Below are 15,138 nucleotides of genomic sequence, written 5' to 3' on the forward strand. Positions count from 1 at the left end.
GCTCCTACTTTATAGCCCTTCATTTCACCAGATCATAGAAAGAGAGAAGGAGGGAAAAATCCTTGGGATTTATTTTAATCCTTGAATGCAGCTTTAGATCTTGTTTGTATGGTGTCTGACCCACCTCCTTGTCTGTCAAAAGCAACACCCCATGCTTAAGAGGTGACTCTATCCTGCCCATGGGGACAACAAGGAGTGAAGAAGGGGTAGTGAGAAACTGAGGCAGTGTATGGTTTGGGTAAGCAGAACATAGCAGAGGCACTATTTGCAATTTATGTCAAAAGATTTCCACCAGTTTTTCTTGGCATTATTACTAAAACTTGCTTAAGTAAGGAGGTTGAGTATGATTTTACAGACTCTAACACATTTGGCTGAATGACAGGAAAAAGCTTGGGAAATACCTTTCACATTCAAATGGACAAAATAATACACCCAGTAGCTTGTATCAGCTTGGCTTTCTGCATGCCTAAGATTTAAATGTAAATCTTTGCCAAACGTAGGAGTTTTTAAGAGTATTAATCACATAGCCCTTTTTACAGAGTGCAAAGTGATTTTAAACCATTGGGGAGCATTAATACCTTGCGGGGAGAGCTGCAAGTTGGAAGCCTGCAGTTTGCAGAACTGCTGAAACATATAAATCACCTCAGCTACAGTGGAATGTGATGATTCAAAACCATCAAGCTTTGGAAATGGAAGAAAGGCATGATCTTGAAAGAGTCAAACTGCTTTGCATATGCTGAGCCCAGTTCAACAGCTCTGATTGAGATGTGCAACAAACATCAAAGCACTCGCTGTAAGATCAAATATCTTCTGCTGGAAAATTTTCAATAAAACTTACCCTTTCTAGCTATGCAAGTATTTAGAAGCACTGGGCCCAATTGTACAGCAGTTTGCACTTGGCATAATCACTTGCTGTTGTGCAAACTGAGCATAAAACACCTCTTCTGATCCACTAATAATTGTACATCATTTTGCCATCTTCATAGGTGCAAAGCTATGGTAAATGAGTGCTTTGTTCTGTAAGAAGAAACAAGTTGGAGTGACACTTCTCTCACTTCCATGAGATTACCAGGCTATAATAAGCAGAAAAGATGGTAAAATGAAGGCTGCCTACAAAATTGTGAAGTTACATAAAATGGAAGTGAAAAAAAATATGTTAGCACAGCAGCTTCATCCCTACTAGCATTATCAGCTGGAGAGCAGGTAAGCATCATCATCTTCTTTTCCTCTAACCTTGCTCACTGTCAGTCTTAAATACAGAGAAAGAACAGCTTGTAAATTCTTCATGTATTATTTATGTTAAACCTGCCCTAGCTGAGAGCTATACCATGCTAATAGGAAATTTTGGGAAAGGAAAGCTCTAAACAGAATTCAAGAGCAAATAGTTGTTAATTGTTGATGCTCAGTGCTCAGTATGATGCAATTAGTAACAGTACTCTTAAAAATTCCACTCACCCCTAAAAGCCTTCACTTATTCATAGAGAGAAGAGTAAGTTTACCAAATTTCTAAGTATATCAAAATCATTCTTCTTCTGAACAAGTTTCCCTGCCTTTTTCCATATCAGCTGTTAGAATGATATGAGAGAGCAAACTGGACTTGTATGTGCAGGTTATGAGGATTGCATATTCAGCTTGATCAATAATTGCTATTGCAAAATATCTCTGACCTTTCTGGAGAAGCTGGGTTGCTCTCACTGCCTTGTAGCAAGCCCCTGCAAGTTGGAGTGGAGTGATGACAAACACTGCCTGCCTTCCACAGAGCTCCATTCAAGCTGGGATGGCACAGTGCCTTCTAGGTTGCCGCAGTCCTTCTGTCATTGGCATTTACACCCCCAACACTTGCCAAAATAACTCAGTGTCACCCCTACCAAAGGGCTCTGCCCATCCATGTGCCAAAGCAGGAGCATGGAGCTTGCTGCTGTGAACAACTCACATGCAGATCCAGAGCGAGCCCCTGCTTGGCCGCATCCTTTGTGGAGGACTCCATGAGGAGAAAGTATTCCCATCAGCCTGGGACAGAAAGGAAAAGAAGGAGCTCCAGCCATGCCGAAGGCCTCTCAGCATAGACACTGATGAAGAGTGTTCACCTAAACTGCAATTTTTGCAGAATCTGCAGGAATGTAACGTCTTCAGGGCGTCTACTGCTCTATCAGATTTGGTTGAAATTGGCTGATAAGTTCAAAATGCATAAGGCAGAAGTTGAGAGAGAGAAGCCCATCACGCATTTTATATCCTCAGAAAGTGCATGTGCATTCAGTATCTTCCTGTGTTTGCATGAATGTGTATAAGCATATATGTATATATGCTTATCAATATGTAACAATTCTTATCAATATGTATATATGCTCTTACACACACCACTTACATAATGTACTCTAAGCTGAGGTTAAACATGCTAGAATTATAAATGACACCTTCCATACAGTTTCTAGTATATGTGCAATGGGAGATAGCCTTTAATTAAATGTTCCTTTTTTTTTTTTGGGGGAGCTAGTCATATGGTGAGAGCTGTGGTAAGAAGTGAGACTGGGAAGTAATTACATTGCTTGCTTCATTTGCTCCATCATGTAGGAAATGAAATTTCTGCTAAGAGCAAAAAGCATGAGAAAGCATGACTTACGGAATAAAATGAGTGAACATTAGAAAATAAAATTAAGTTGTATCCCTGCCACTAGTACAGATTTCCTCACTAACCATAACCACAGCTCCCTCACTTTGCTTTACTGACAGTGAGTCTATAGGTTAGACAGGGCAGAGAAAAAGCATGAGGGTTAGTGTAATAAGAGCTGATGTTGGAGCATCTAGCAGCAGTAGAAGAACAGGCAAGGATGAGTTCTCATAAGAATAGAAAGGTACAAAAACAGGACAAAGCACCTAGTGGGATTATGTAACTATTAATACCCCAAATCGATGTCATATGATACAGTTCTTCCATAATAGAAAACTTGCAGTTGTCAAAATTCCCCATGGGACACTTTCTAAACTTCACTGTAACATGTGAAATACCCAAGTTTTCCGAAAGACCAATGACTCTGCTTGAAAACATGACAGGTACTTTCCCAGTTCTCCTTCCCATTACCACTGGTAAGATAAAAGACTTCGTTAGAGAGGTGACTCAAGTAGCTGTTGTTTAGCAGTTTGTTAGAAGAAATAAATACGTGAAAGCATTTCTGCTGTGATCCCAACCAGGGGACCACTCTACAGCTCCAGGCTGGGGCAGTGCTGCACACAGTGGTGCATGCATGGCTTCCAGACCCGTGCTGTGTTGCCCACAGCCCTGGGCCATGGGATGAACCCAGCCACCACCAAGTAGCACAGGAGCACACAGACTTCTCCCATTCTCTGCTAATGATTATGCCACTGGCATGGCCTTGCCTTTATCTGGGAGTGCAGCAACAAGTTCTCAGGCAAACATTTGTTTAGGAACAGAGTTCTTATCTTGTAAAGAAAATCCATAGTATCTCAAAAGACTAAAAGGCAGGAACCTCCCCATAGATGGGATCTGTGGGGCATGCTGTGGGAAATCCCATCTGGGGCCCACCCAGTACTGCAGGAACACAGGGTGCCTAGTATCTAAATTACTCGCTATTTATTTTCTTCCTATTATTCTGTCTCATTAGAATGTCTGTTTTATTAAGCCATTTGTTGTCAGGCCTTTCTTACTGAGATCCAGAAATAACCTGGCACTGTCCCTGTCTGTCTCTCTCCAGCGCTCTCTCCCACCTCACCACTGTGCTGGTGCAAAATGATGTCTAATATGGGACTTTTAAAAATAACTTTTTGCTGTGTTTGTGAATGGCCTTGAACGGCTCACGTGCTACCTGTGCTGGGGATGGGAGCATGCACATACTATGAGTGCAGTGATGATATCTGTGATTTTCACTCTGATTGACCCTTGTTTCTATAGCCATAGCCATGTACATATCACGTGTCAACATGCCCACTGTCTGCTAAACACTGGCAAAACTATGAAATCCAGAAACATTCTTAGAAATCTGATGCTAAATGTATTTTTCTTACGGCTTCACCTCAATCACAGAATATCCTCAGGTTTTAGATTTTAAAAGCCTTGCCCTCATATTGTAGGCTGTGGCTTGAAGAAACAACCCATTTGCAGCCAGAAAAAAAAAAAAAAAAAAGGATGGCCAAGAAGAAGAGCCTCAGGAATTCTTTACAGAACTTTCTAAAACCTCATCTATACACCAGCCTCTCCATATTTTCACAGCCTGACTCATAAAATGCTGTGTGTGTGGGAGAGGTAGAGTGGGAGAGAAGGGATGGCACTGCCATTTTAAAAATAACTAGAAATAGATGAAACACCAGCTGTCTGCATTTTACCCTCAAGACATCATAAACTGGTCAAGATTGTTGCCATCATCTATAACCAATAATGATCTCGATGAGAAAAGTTGATTAGTTTTGTTTCTTAAATTTAAAGGAGAGTGTCACAAGACTTGACAGCAACGCATACATTTTGCAAAGTACAGCTCAAATCAGGATTTTTCTAGATAGATTTGGTTGCGTTTCTTTTTCCTTTTAAAATGGAGATGACCGACATTGCAGCTTTGAAGAGGCGCTTTTATAAATCATAGCAGTCTGTGTTACAGTGAAGGAAGAATTTGCAGTATCGTGCACTCTGCACCATTGATACCACTTATTTCCTCTTCCTTCTGCTGAAACTAGCTGGTTTTGGTTTCATTTCTGCAGAACCGTAGAGTGCACTGAGTCTTACCCCAGCTTCCCTGCACCAGCACATCCCAATGGTGCCCGGGCTGCAGCCTTGTGGAGGTATGCAACTCCTAAACCCAAATGCAGAGTCTCCTGTCTTTGGCTGTATTAAAAATGTAACAGAAACATGCTGGATATAGGTCTAAACATAGGGATGATACTGAGACTGTAGCATTATCACTTTTTAACCCTTTGTTTTCTACCTTCTTCATGAGACTTGATATGTTCAGTGGAACTGTCAAGACCTTTATTAGGACATGCATTTGTGCATTGCGTCCCAAGAATGATTAGGAGCTCTTTTCCTCACTATGCAAGGTATGTGACAGGAACTCAAGCTGATGTGGGCTGCAGGTTGCAAAATGTTTATAGAGAAGAAAACAATTCTGAGAAGCTGCACCATGGCAGTTCCTGCCATCTAGTCAGCTGGCTGGGCTTGTTTAAGTATAACACAATACCAATGTAAATAAGCGAAGTGTGCATTGTTTTCAGCAAGGTAAAGTAAGACAGAGGTTGGAGAACTCCACCCTGCTGTGTGTGTTAGCTTGAGCAAGTTGTTCCCCTTTGATACGGTTATTGGAGGAGCCCTGACCAACTCCCTGAGGAGCCTGAGGCACACATTTTTATGAAGTGCTCTCTCTCCATCTGCTGACATGTTTTCCAGCACACTGTGTGCCACACAGGAGGTAAATGCAGTGAGCCAACAGCTACCCTCTACAGGCACTCCTGCTGACTCCAAATCGGAAGGATTTGTCCAGATAATGAAATGTCTCTTGGTGGACTCTCATAAAAAAAACCAGATATTTCTGTACAGGGCTGAAAGTCCATGCTTCCCAGAATAGATCCTGGAGAATTCAGGTATGAGTGTTTGCTGATGTCTCCAGGACATCGGCCTGGGACAGGAACTCTGATGCCCTGCATAAAAAAGGTGACAGTGCCCCTGGTGGCATGGAGACTCACACAATTTCAAGTTCCCAGCAAAGTTTTTCTATCAGAACTTAGATGCCTGTGGTTTTGGAGCTGCCTCTGTACCCTATAGGCATTATATGAATAACATAATTGAATATAAGTACTTGAATGTTACTGAAAGTACCCATAATGCAATTATTTCCATGTTTGACTTCTGCTCTACCATGACACAGTGCTGAACTCCTGTGGGATGGTGTTGCGTGTCTCCAGTTGCAACGACCTCTCTATCTTCTTTAATTTTTTCTCAGAAAACTGAAAGCAAACATCCAATCCATACTGTCATACTGTGCTCCAAAATAGGAAGATTTAGAACATACCTCTAGAGACAGACCAGGGCCTCTTGACTGTTATACAGATCTAGCAATGATAAATTATCTTCAACAGAGCCTCACAAAATCCTTAATACTACAAGGTATAGTCTCAGTTCACAGAATGACAGAACATCATGATTTGGAAGGGATCCACAAGGACCACTGAGTCCAACCCCTGGCTCCACCCAGCAAAACCCCAAATTCAAACCCTATGTCTGAGAGTGCTGTCCAAATGCCCCTTGAACTCCAGCACTTGGGCTGTGCCCACTGCCCTGGAAGCCTTTGCCATGCCCACAGTCCTCTGGTGCAGAACCATTTCCTAACATCCAGCCTGACCCTCCCCTGACACAGCTCAGTGTTATTTCCAAAGGACATTGGCCCTTTTGGCTGCCAGGACACACTGCTTGCTCACATTCAACTCGTCATCAGCCATGGGGCTGCTCTTTTCATGGGGCAGCTCTCCAGACTCTTGGACCATATCCTCTGCTACCTTGTCTCAGGTGGAAAATCTGGCACTTGCTCTTGTTAAACTAAACTTCATATGGCTGGTGACTGTCCAGCCCTTCAGTATGTGAAGATCTCTCTTCAAGGTCTCTCTACCTTTGAGACAGTCAACACCTCAATTTAATGTCATCTGCAAACTTACCTAGTATACATTTGAATCCTTCATCCAGGTCATTTAAATTCCTGTAAAGTAATCTTCTGTACCATTCAGTAGATTTAGGTCAGTAAATACAGATCACTATATCAATGTTGAAACATAACTATATATACTGAGCGCTTTCCTTTAGTTTTTGAATGCATGTACGAATATATTTGCATAATATGCATTTACAGATATATGGTATATAGTATTATTCTCTCTGGGGAAACAGGTTTCAGCACACAGTGTTTGTATAGGAATGAGCTTTGAAAAGGAGTAGTATCATGAACATAATGCTGTGGTGTTTGTGAAAACTTTTGGGTCTGATCCTAAGCGTTTATCTGAAAGAATGTAGGATCTTATAGGACAAGAATCTGGGGTGCCTGTGCAGGTGGCACTGCTCCTTCAATGGATACCAGCCTGGTGCTTGACCTCCTGAAGTTCTTCAGGTGTTTTGGCAGAGATAAGCATCATCTGCAATGACATTTGCAGTATGTCACAAGATAACACTTTTTCTGGTGCTTTATTCAAAACATCTGCCAGGAACCTAGCTTCAGCCACTGAAATATGCATTTGTTCTATATCTGGGGCTCAAGCTGTACTCAGAGGCAGAACTACACTGAACTGCCACCCTCTGGAAAACTTGATTAGAACAACTTCATATTGAGTAGTTTACGTAACTAGATCTTAAATGCACTGGCTTTGTAGAGACACTGTTAAACCCTTTCCCTTACCTAACCCATACAACTCCTTATTAAATAAAGGAGTACTTGGAAGTACTGACTATACAAATTCTTTGAAATCATTGTACTGGAGCTACTCTGGCCTGCTGCTGATTTTATTTGAGAACGCCATTTCAGATCAAAATGCAAAAGATAACTTGCCTTGAAAATCAAACCATAGAGGATCTAGGTTGGCACAGGTATTGTATCTTTGAGCAAAGATATACCTTTGTGTTTTAGTGTAATCTCCAACATCAACAGTTTTGAATTCAAACCTTTTTCTATGTATTCAGGGGTACTAAACTATTCCTTTGCCTTTGCAGTTGTTTGGGTTTTTTTTGTAGTATACAATAATGCACCAAAGGGGTGAATTTGAGTCTTTATCATCAGCTTAGAAGATAGTTCCCAAAGTTAAAAAAAAAAATAAAATGATTGGTCTGTAGGAAAGCAAGAACAGAGAGAGTATTTTGGCATATATCATCATCTTTTGGGCTGCAAAACAAACTATGCCATACTGACTTTTGTGCTGAGAGATATTCGGCCTTAAATATGTCACTGGGTTATCAAACTCATTTTCATAATGGACAGATAACATGCTGATCCAAATAGTTGACAGACATCAGAACCCTTTTTTTGGTCTAGAGGCTCACTTCCCTCAAATTTTTTGGTTCATATTTAGGTCTACCCTTCGTAGCTGACACCAGGATGAACTTCTTTATTACACTCAAACAGAAAAAAAAGTCCTGATGCCATACTTGCTTGAGAAGAACATGCACACTTTTGCAACCTTACTGACTTCACCAGCTTCCAAAAGAAAGGCATGTTGAAGGTTTTGCTTGTTTGTTTGAGTCCTTGAAACCACAATTCCTGTTACACATCAGGCATACATCATATAAATCAGACAGGATTTTCAGGCAACACTAATCATGTCTTACTTTGCACTGTGTATTCCTAAATCTTAGAACTGTTCTTTCATGCCAGACAGAGCTGATACAAAAACATCATTACTAGTTGATCTTCTGATATTGAGTGGTACTGCCAGGCCTGTGGCTTTCACCAGTTCACACTGCACTGGCTTAAAAAAGGCTCTGCAACTGTGTAAGCTTGCTTAACAGCTACTTGTTGCAGCTGGAAGATTAAAGATCCTCAGCCTTCTTAACATCCAACATAGTAAGAGTGTAAATACAACTGGTAACAGTGGTGATATAATCATTTTTTTGCATGCAAGAACTTCCTGCTCCTCCTACTCTTCTTTCATTCAAGTGTTATTTGTGACAGAAACTAAGCAAAGACAAGCAGCTTTATACAGATCTGAATGGCAAAAGCAGCATTGCTGTCACTGAGAGAAATCCCTTGAAGCGGAAAGAACACCTCCAGAAAAGCTTCAGGGGGGAGATGAGAAATAAGCAAAAACAACATGCAGTTTCATCATTCATTCCAACATGAAATAGGGATGGGAGATATAATATTGCATACATTTCAACCCTTCATTCGCTCAAATTCTCAGCAAAAAACAAAAAAAAACCAAAAAACTATGCTTACATGAGAAACAATTGTGACAGCTGAAGTTGTTACCACTCCACAGCTTATTCAAAACTCCTTTGGAAGGCATGTTTGTGTCCAGACACTGAATTTTGCATGGAAACAGCTGAGATCTGCATACACACTCCACAGTTATTCCAACTGTCCCTGCTCAAGAAACACAGTAGTAAAATCTTAAATTCTACCAGCTATACTTGCCAGAAGCACATCTAAACACACTCCCAGGTCTTATCATAGATAGGAGACTGAATTAGTCAAACCACTTATAAACTAATTTCCTAACATTAATACATACGACCTCTAGTGTTGCTGGAAGACCTACAGATTTCCCTCACACCTGTCACTAGGGACTGCTGGTCCTTCTATTGCTCATAAAAATAGGTAATAGCTTTCCCATACTTAGCTTTTCTATTAATGTGCCAAGTGCTCCAGGAACCACAACTTGTGTCCAGGCCATTGACTGTAGAAATTACTTCCCTCACGAAGTGTAGTCCCACACACATGAAACAATCTCAGCATTTAATTTTCCCTGGAAATATTAGAAATGAAGCCACGAGTGCTTACAGAGAGCCTGAAGAAACCCTCTGGAGACATCTCAACACACTGCATGCTGCAGTGGGGGCAATCTCTTGGAAACTTGTTCACACTGCTCTTCTTTTGCTTTCAGAAACAGAGGGACCATGAGTCTCAGCTCCCCTGGGCAGCACACAGTCACGGCCTCCTCAGGTTGTCCCAGGTTTGTTCCACTGCCAAGTTCCTCTGTCTTTTGCTACTATGTGTTCTCAGGTGAACTGAAAACATTTATCAGCATTGTTAAGAGAATAATGATACACAAAATCTCCAGAATGAGACACAAAATCTTCTTATAGTCCTGCCTCAGCTCCAGCCCAACCCCAAGCCCTGAGTCCAGTGGTACCTCAGCTTTCAAGACGAAGGTCCCTTCAGTGCTTAAAGAGGTGCTGCGAACAGACTATGTCTCAAGGCAGGCTAGAATTCTCCATGCCAAAATTCACATCCCAAAACATCACTCAGTTTTGTCAGCATATTCTGCCCATCCCATGAAGCCAGAGAATGACTCAGGCTTCTGGGAAAATAGAAGCAGATGAAAAAACAACTGCAGTTATCTGGCAGGCCTGACATCCTCCCAAATGCAGGGAGGGCCTGGCCTCTATTCCCCTTCCCACCAGTGGAGCACAGCAGTGTATGCACTTGTACACACAGCCCTGCAAACAGAACTGCTGTGGCCAGCAAGCCATACTGGCAGCCAGCGCTGCTTCTGACCACAGCCAGCTCCGGTTTCCCCACACACTCCAGATGCTGGGGCCAGCGCAGGCAAAGGCGGCGGCAGATCTGTTTGCAAACAGGATCTCAACTGTTTTTCTGTTGCACAAAGCAGAACAAACAGAAATGAAAGGGACAGCAGCTGGGCTTATACAGCTTCATGGAGAATCCATAACCACGCATGCAATCCCTGCACTTGGAAGCAATATGAAGTTTTTTTCAAGCATTTTGCACATACAAAAAGCAACTAAAGAAATTCACAGATCTTTCAGCAGAGGATAGGCAGCTTGGAGGAGCATGCTGCTAGCTTGGCCTATGCAACAACAACTTCTCTATAGTTGAAGGAGTATTTTTGTGTGCTTGTAAAAAATTGCCGCAAGCTAGAAAACAATTAAAATGGCTTCTTTTCCCCCCTCTCCTGGACTGACTTAGATAACATAAGACTTCTGTGAAGGAAATAATCACAGCCAAGAATCTCTGTGTGACTACTGGCTAACACTGCATGAAAGAATTTAGGAAACTCCTCACCTACCTCCTTCACAAGTCTGGAAGGCACAAAAAAGCCCTGTATTACACTGCCAGAGATGAATGAGGTACACTATCACCCATAGTTTTCTGTGCACAACTTGGTTACTGAACAAGCTCTGACACGTGAGAAAGCTAAAACTTTGTCTCTTAGAGTTCCATGAAAAAAAAAAATAAAGACGGTAGCAAAAGCTACAATTAAAAAGCTGTGAGTTTAGAAACTTTAGCTGGAAAACCAGATCGTGCTTAGTATGTATTTATGTGCTCTTTCCCTCATCAAGCAGAAGAGGCTCTACAGCTGCCCTAAAACTGCATTCCTCATTATAGCTGCTCTGATGAAGCTAAAAGCAATGAGAAGTTGCTGCAGCAACTGAATTTTCAGCCACTCCTCCTTACACAAAGAGGAGAAGCATCACAGGGACAGGAAGGGTCGGTGGTTACAGTAAACTCTGTTGAGAAGATTCAGCAATGCGGTAAGTAAAACTGTGATCTCCACACAGAAGCAAATTTGTACTGGTTTTTGCTTGTTCCAAGAGTGGTGCTTGATTTATTCTTATAAAGTTGCTCTGAAGGACCCTATGTACACAACAGACTGACGTATCCAGCTCTTAGAATGCTTTCATTGCTGTTCCCCGCTCCAAAGAATGGGCATTCTTTGACTGCATCACACAGTAACATCACTTCTATCTCACCGCCATGCTTTCTGTCACTTAACCATGCTGCTTACAGAAATTGTTTGCTTTCATTTCCACTTGCAAATAAGAAGAGAGAGAAACAAATAATAAGAATTATATAAACTGAAGTGTGTTCTTTTATTTTTTACTTTCATGGCACGTTTTCACTTGTAAACATTAAAATACCAGTTCCATTCTTCATATGTTGAAAATAACCATCATTAAAAAGTATTACCTGAGATTTAAAAAAAAAAAAAAAAAAGAATAAAAAGAACTGGCATCTTTTTACCTTGATCATGTACAGTACTGTTTTAGGAAGAATTACAAAAGGGAATGTTTTTCCAAAATAGGAAAATTTCCTTTCAACTATAAAGATATAGAAAATGCATCAAAACACATAAGAATGATCAGTCTGATTCAGTGGATGTTGGAAGTTACCGTCTCCAGCAATACAATTAACACTGCTGAAATGCACATTGCATCAGTCTTGCAGTAGCATGATATCAACATTGTCATGAACACCTTGTAAAAGCAGCTCTCCTTGATAAGTGACAATCTTTCGTCGTTTTGCAGCCTTAAGAGTTCCCACTAGGGCTTCAAAGAGGTTGGCACACTTTTCATCAGAGAAGAGAACACCAAATTTCACGCTCACTTGTCCATCGGCATCTGAATCAAAGACAAAACATGACAGCATTTGCAGATGTTCCTTCAGTTCAGAGATTCTCAAGGATACAGAAGTTATACAGAGTACTGAAGGTAAGTCCCATGGTGTTTCCCAGCTACCAGCACCTGGTGTCTGACATCAATTCCATGAGATTTAACTTTATAAAGGGAACCATGCTATGAAAGCCAGAGATAAAGTAGTAGACAAAGGTTCTGCTTGCTAAGACTTATCCTTTTTCTTAGGCGCACATCAGCGTCTATGTATCTGTCATGTTTATTTTTTATTGATGACTTTCTGAAACCTACAACTAACCCAGGCTATTTTACTTCTTCAAAGCATAAAGAATAACATTGTTTTAATGAACCAAAATATTTTGGAATGTTTAAAGTGTTAAAAAGTTCTTGTTTAAACAATAATTTTAAAATATATACTAATGTTAGATAAGTTATTCTTAAACATGCAAGAGGCGTGTATCATGTTTTGCAAAACAAAAGAAACTGTATCAGAACTAAAATATATGAGCCGGTCCCACACCCACAAATTGGATAAATACTTGTAAAGAAACTTACTGTGAATTGTTAAAACGAGTTTTAACAATGAAGAACCATCTTAAAAGAGAAGTCCACATTCTAAGCAAATCCAAGCAAAGGCTGGGACTATACCTCCTGATTAGAGGTTTAGACACATGGATGAATTCCTTCCAACAGTGATGAATTGAAGAATGTGACTTGTGAAATTCAGAAGTTACCATGGAAGGATGTGAAAGGTAATGGTGCTGTTTATTTGACAGTCGCAGCAAATATCTTGGGACTTAGAAGGCAATTTGGCTGTCGATTTTATCGGGGGCAGGAATTCAGGCCTGCTTGCTCTCTGCTCCAAACACATGTGGGTCATAGGGAATACCATGCAATCCCATATTAAACATATGTATGACACATTATCTGAGTCCATTTAGTTAAATTTGCCAGGTTCATAGGTATAACATGAGTGTATCTGTGTGATCAGAGACATTACAATGCTTACTTTTGGTCCCCAGCCGCCGAATCTCCTCAACTAAGAGGCTAATTTCATGTTCCACGTTCATTGTGGTCTAAAACACAAAACACAATTTTTAACAAAGTTATTAGGAGACCTGTATATCCTTTGCACATATTCATCCCAGCATATTTTCAGTTCATCAGGAACTTCACAACATTTTGCAAAACCCAGCAGCCTGAGGGGCAACAAGGCTTGTGAAGGGCTTGGAGAATATACCCTCTAAGGATAGACTGAAGGAATTGGGGCTTTTTAGTTTGGGGAAGAGGAGGCTGAGGAGAGAACTTGTTGCTCTCTTCCAATACCTGAAAGGTGATTGCAGCAAGAGCTGGGTTGGTCTCTTCTCACTGGTGACAGGACGAGGGGAAACGGCCTCAAGTTGCACCAGGGTAAGTTTAGGTTTGATATCAGGAAAAACTTTACAGAAAGGGTTGTTAAGCACTGGAATAGGCTCCCCAAGGAGGTGGTTGAGTCACCATCCCCGATGTGTTTAAAAACCATTTGGATGTGGTGCACAGGGACATGATTTAGCAGAGGGTTGTTAGTTAGGATAGTATGGTTAGGTTGTGGTTGGACTTAATGATCTTTAAGGTCTTTTCCAACCTGAGTAATCCTATGATTCTATGATTAGAGAATAATCTGAGATTTCAGTCCTGAAGATATAAAGGTCCTCTACACCCCCAACAAGTGTGGGGGAACCAAAAGGTGCTAACACCTCAGCACCTCTCAACACAAACACACAACTTGTATACCAGCTACCAGAGCATGCCAGGCTAACAACTGCAGGCACTCAGAAGGCACCTGGGGACCAACACTATACAAAGAAGCATCAACACAACAATGTACAACTCTTCCAGCAAACACAGACGTCGAAGCAAGGACATGGAAAAAACAAAGCACCAAAAGCAGCTTCCACTTGAATAAGGGCTGCAGAGACAGCAGCTGGAGCCCAGCGGGGTCCAAAAAGGTCTCAGACAGTCCCTGAGCCCCTGTCAGACAGCAGCTGCCTATGGGGACCAGCTCTATTGTTCCAGGAAACAACTCTGTTGTGCAGACCTGGTGAGTACACGGAGTTACTCATCAGCATCCGACGCGTCACAGACTCTTCCTCATACAAGAGCTACTTTTGCACTGTGTTAAAGCAGGAAGGAGGTGAATCCCACAGACAAACCGAAGCACTAAAGATGCTGCCGTTAAGTCCCCAGGGAAAATAGGGCCCACGTACCAAAATTTCCTCAAACTGCCAATTTTACAATCTGGCACTGTGACAGCACTGCCAGCTTTTTAACGATGCACTTTCAACACCTTTAAAGGTAATTTTTTTTTTTTTTTCCCTGTAACTTTTAGCTCTCCGAACTCACACCAGCTTAAAATTATTCTCTTTCCCCGGTACCGCGTATACTCTGTCAATTTAGGTACTAACGTTTAAAGAAGATGGCGACCCGGCGGCCGAGCCCGCCCGCTGCCCGCACAGCCCCGCAGCCGCCGCTGGGAGCAGCCCGGCTTCACCGCAGCGCTCCGCGTGCAAACCTCCCGCCCACAGAGCGTTCACCTCGGCCGGGCGCCCGGTACCGATACGACGCCCACCCCGCCACCGCCGCCAGGCTCCGCCACTCACCCGCACCCACCGCCGCTCTCTACTGCCGGAAGACGCAGGCACAAGTAGCGCCCGGCACCGAGGACGGGGCGAAGGCGGTGGTTACGCGGCTGAGCCCCGCCCGGTCGGCAGCGGGGAAGAGGAGGAGCGGCGGGAGTCAGGACCTCCCCTCCCTGCGCGCCCGGCTGGCTGCGCGCGGTGGCGGTGCGGTGCTGTGTGACGAGAAGGCGGCCGTTAAGGCTGCGTGCCTCGTTGGTTACAGTCAGAATGGTGTCACCTGCAAGTCACAGAATGATAGAATACCCCGAGCTGGAAGGGGCCCGCAAAGATCATAGAATCATAGAATTGCTTGAGTTGGAAGGGACCTTTAAAGGCCATCTAGTCCAATCCCCGTATAACGAACAGGGACACCTACAGCTCGATCAGAGTGCTCAGAGCCCCATCCAGCCT

At 42.4% G+C, this 15,138-nt stretch overlaps 1 protein-coding gene across 3 annotated transcripts; it reads right to left on the minus strand.

Annotated features, from left to right (window-relative positions):
* Window positions 1–11,505: 11,505 nt before the first annotated feature.
* Window positions 11,506–14,811, minus strand: ABRACL (ABRA C-terminal like). 3 transcript variants are annotated; one of them, XM_031611211.2, is made up of 3 exons: window positions 14,644–14,811; window positions 13,080–13,146; window positions 11,506–12,058 (listed from the first exon to the last, which is right to left on the minus strand). In XM_031611211.2, exons 2-3 carry the CDS (start codon window positions 13,138–13,140, stop codon window positions 11,874–11,876), a joined length of 246 nt encoding a protein of 81 aa, XP_031467071.1. In that variant the 5' UTR covers window positions 13,141–13,146; window positions 14,644–14,811; the 3' UTR covers window positions 11,506–11,873. The 3 variants fall into 3 exon arrangements, with proteins under 3 accessions (XP_031467071.1, XP_031467062.1, XP_031467078.1); XM_031611202.2 differs by having other exon boundaries at window positions 14,710–14,781; XM_031611218.2 differs by lacking the exon at window positions 14,644–14,811 and adding an exon at window positions 14,515–14,616.
* Between the last annotated feature and the right edge of the window lie 327 nt (window positions 14,812–15,138).

The sequence above is a fragment of the Phasianus colchicus genome, chromosome 2, assembly GCF_987193195.1.
Source record: "Phasianus colchicus chromosome 2, bPhaCol1.hap1.1, whole genome shotgun sequence".
NCBI lineage: Eukaryota > Metazoa > Chordata > Aves > Galliformes > Phasianidae > Phasianus > Phasianus colchicus.

Coding starts and splice junctions, on each gene's coding strand:
- ABRACL (XM_031611211.2), bottom strand. CDS start 13,140: ATGAACGTGGAACATGAAATTAGCCTCTTAGTTGAGGAGATTCGGCGG. Junction 12,059..13,079: donor TCGGCGGCTGGGGACCAAAA/GTAAGCATTGTA, acceptor TCTTTGATTCAG/ATGCCGATGGACAAGTGAGC.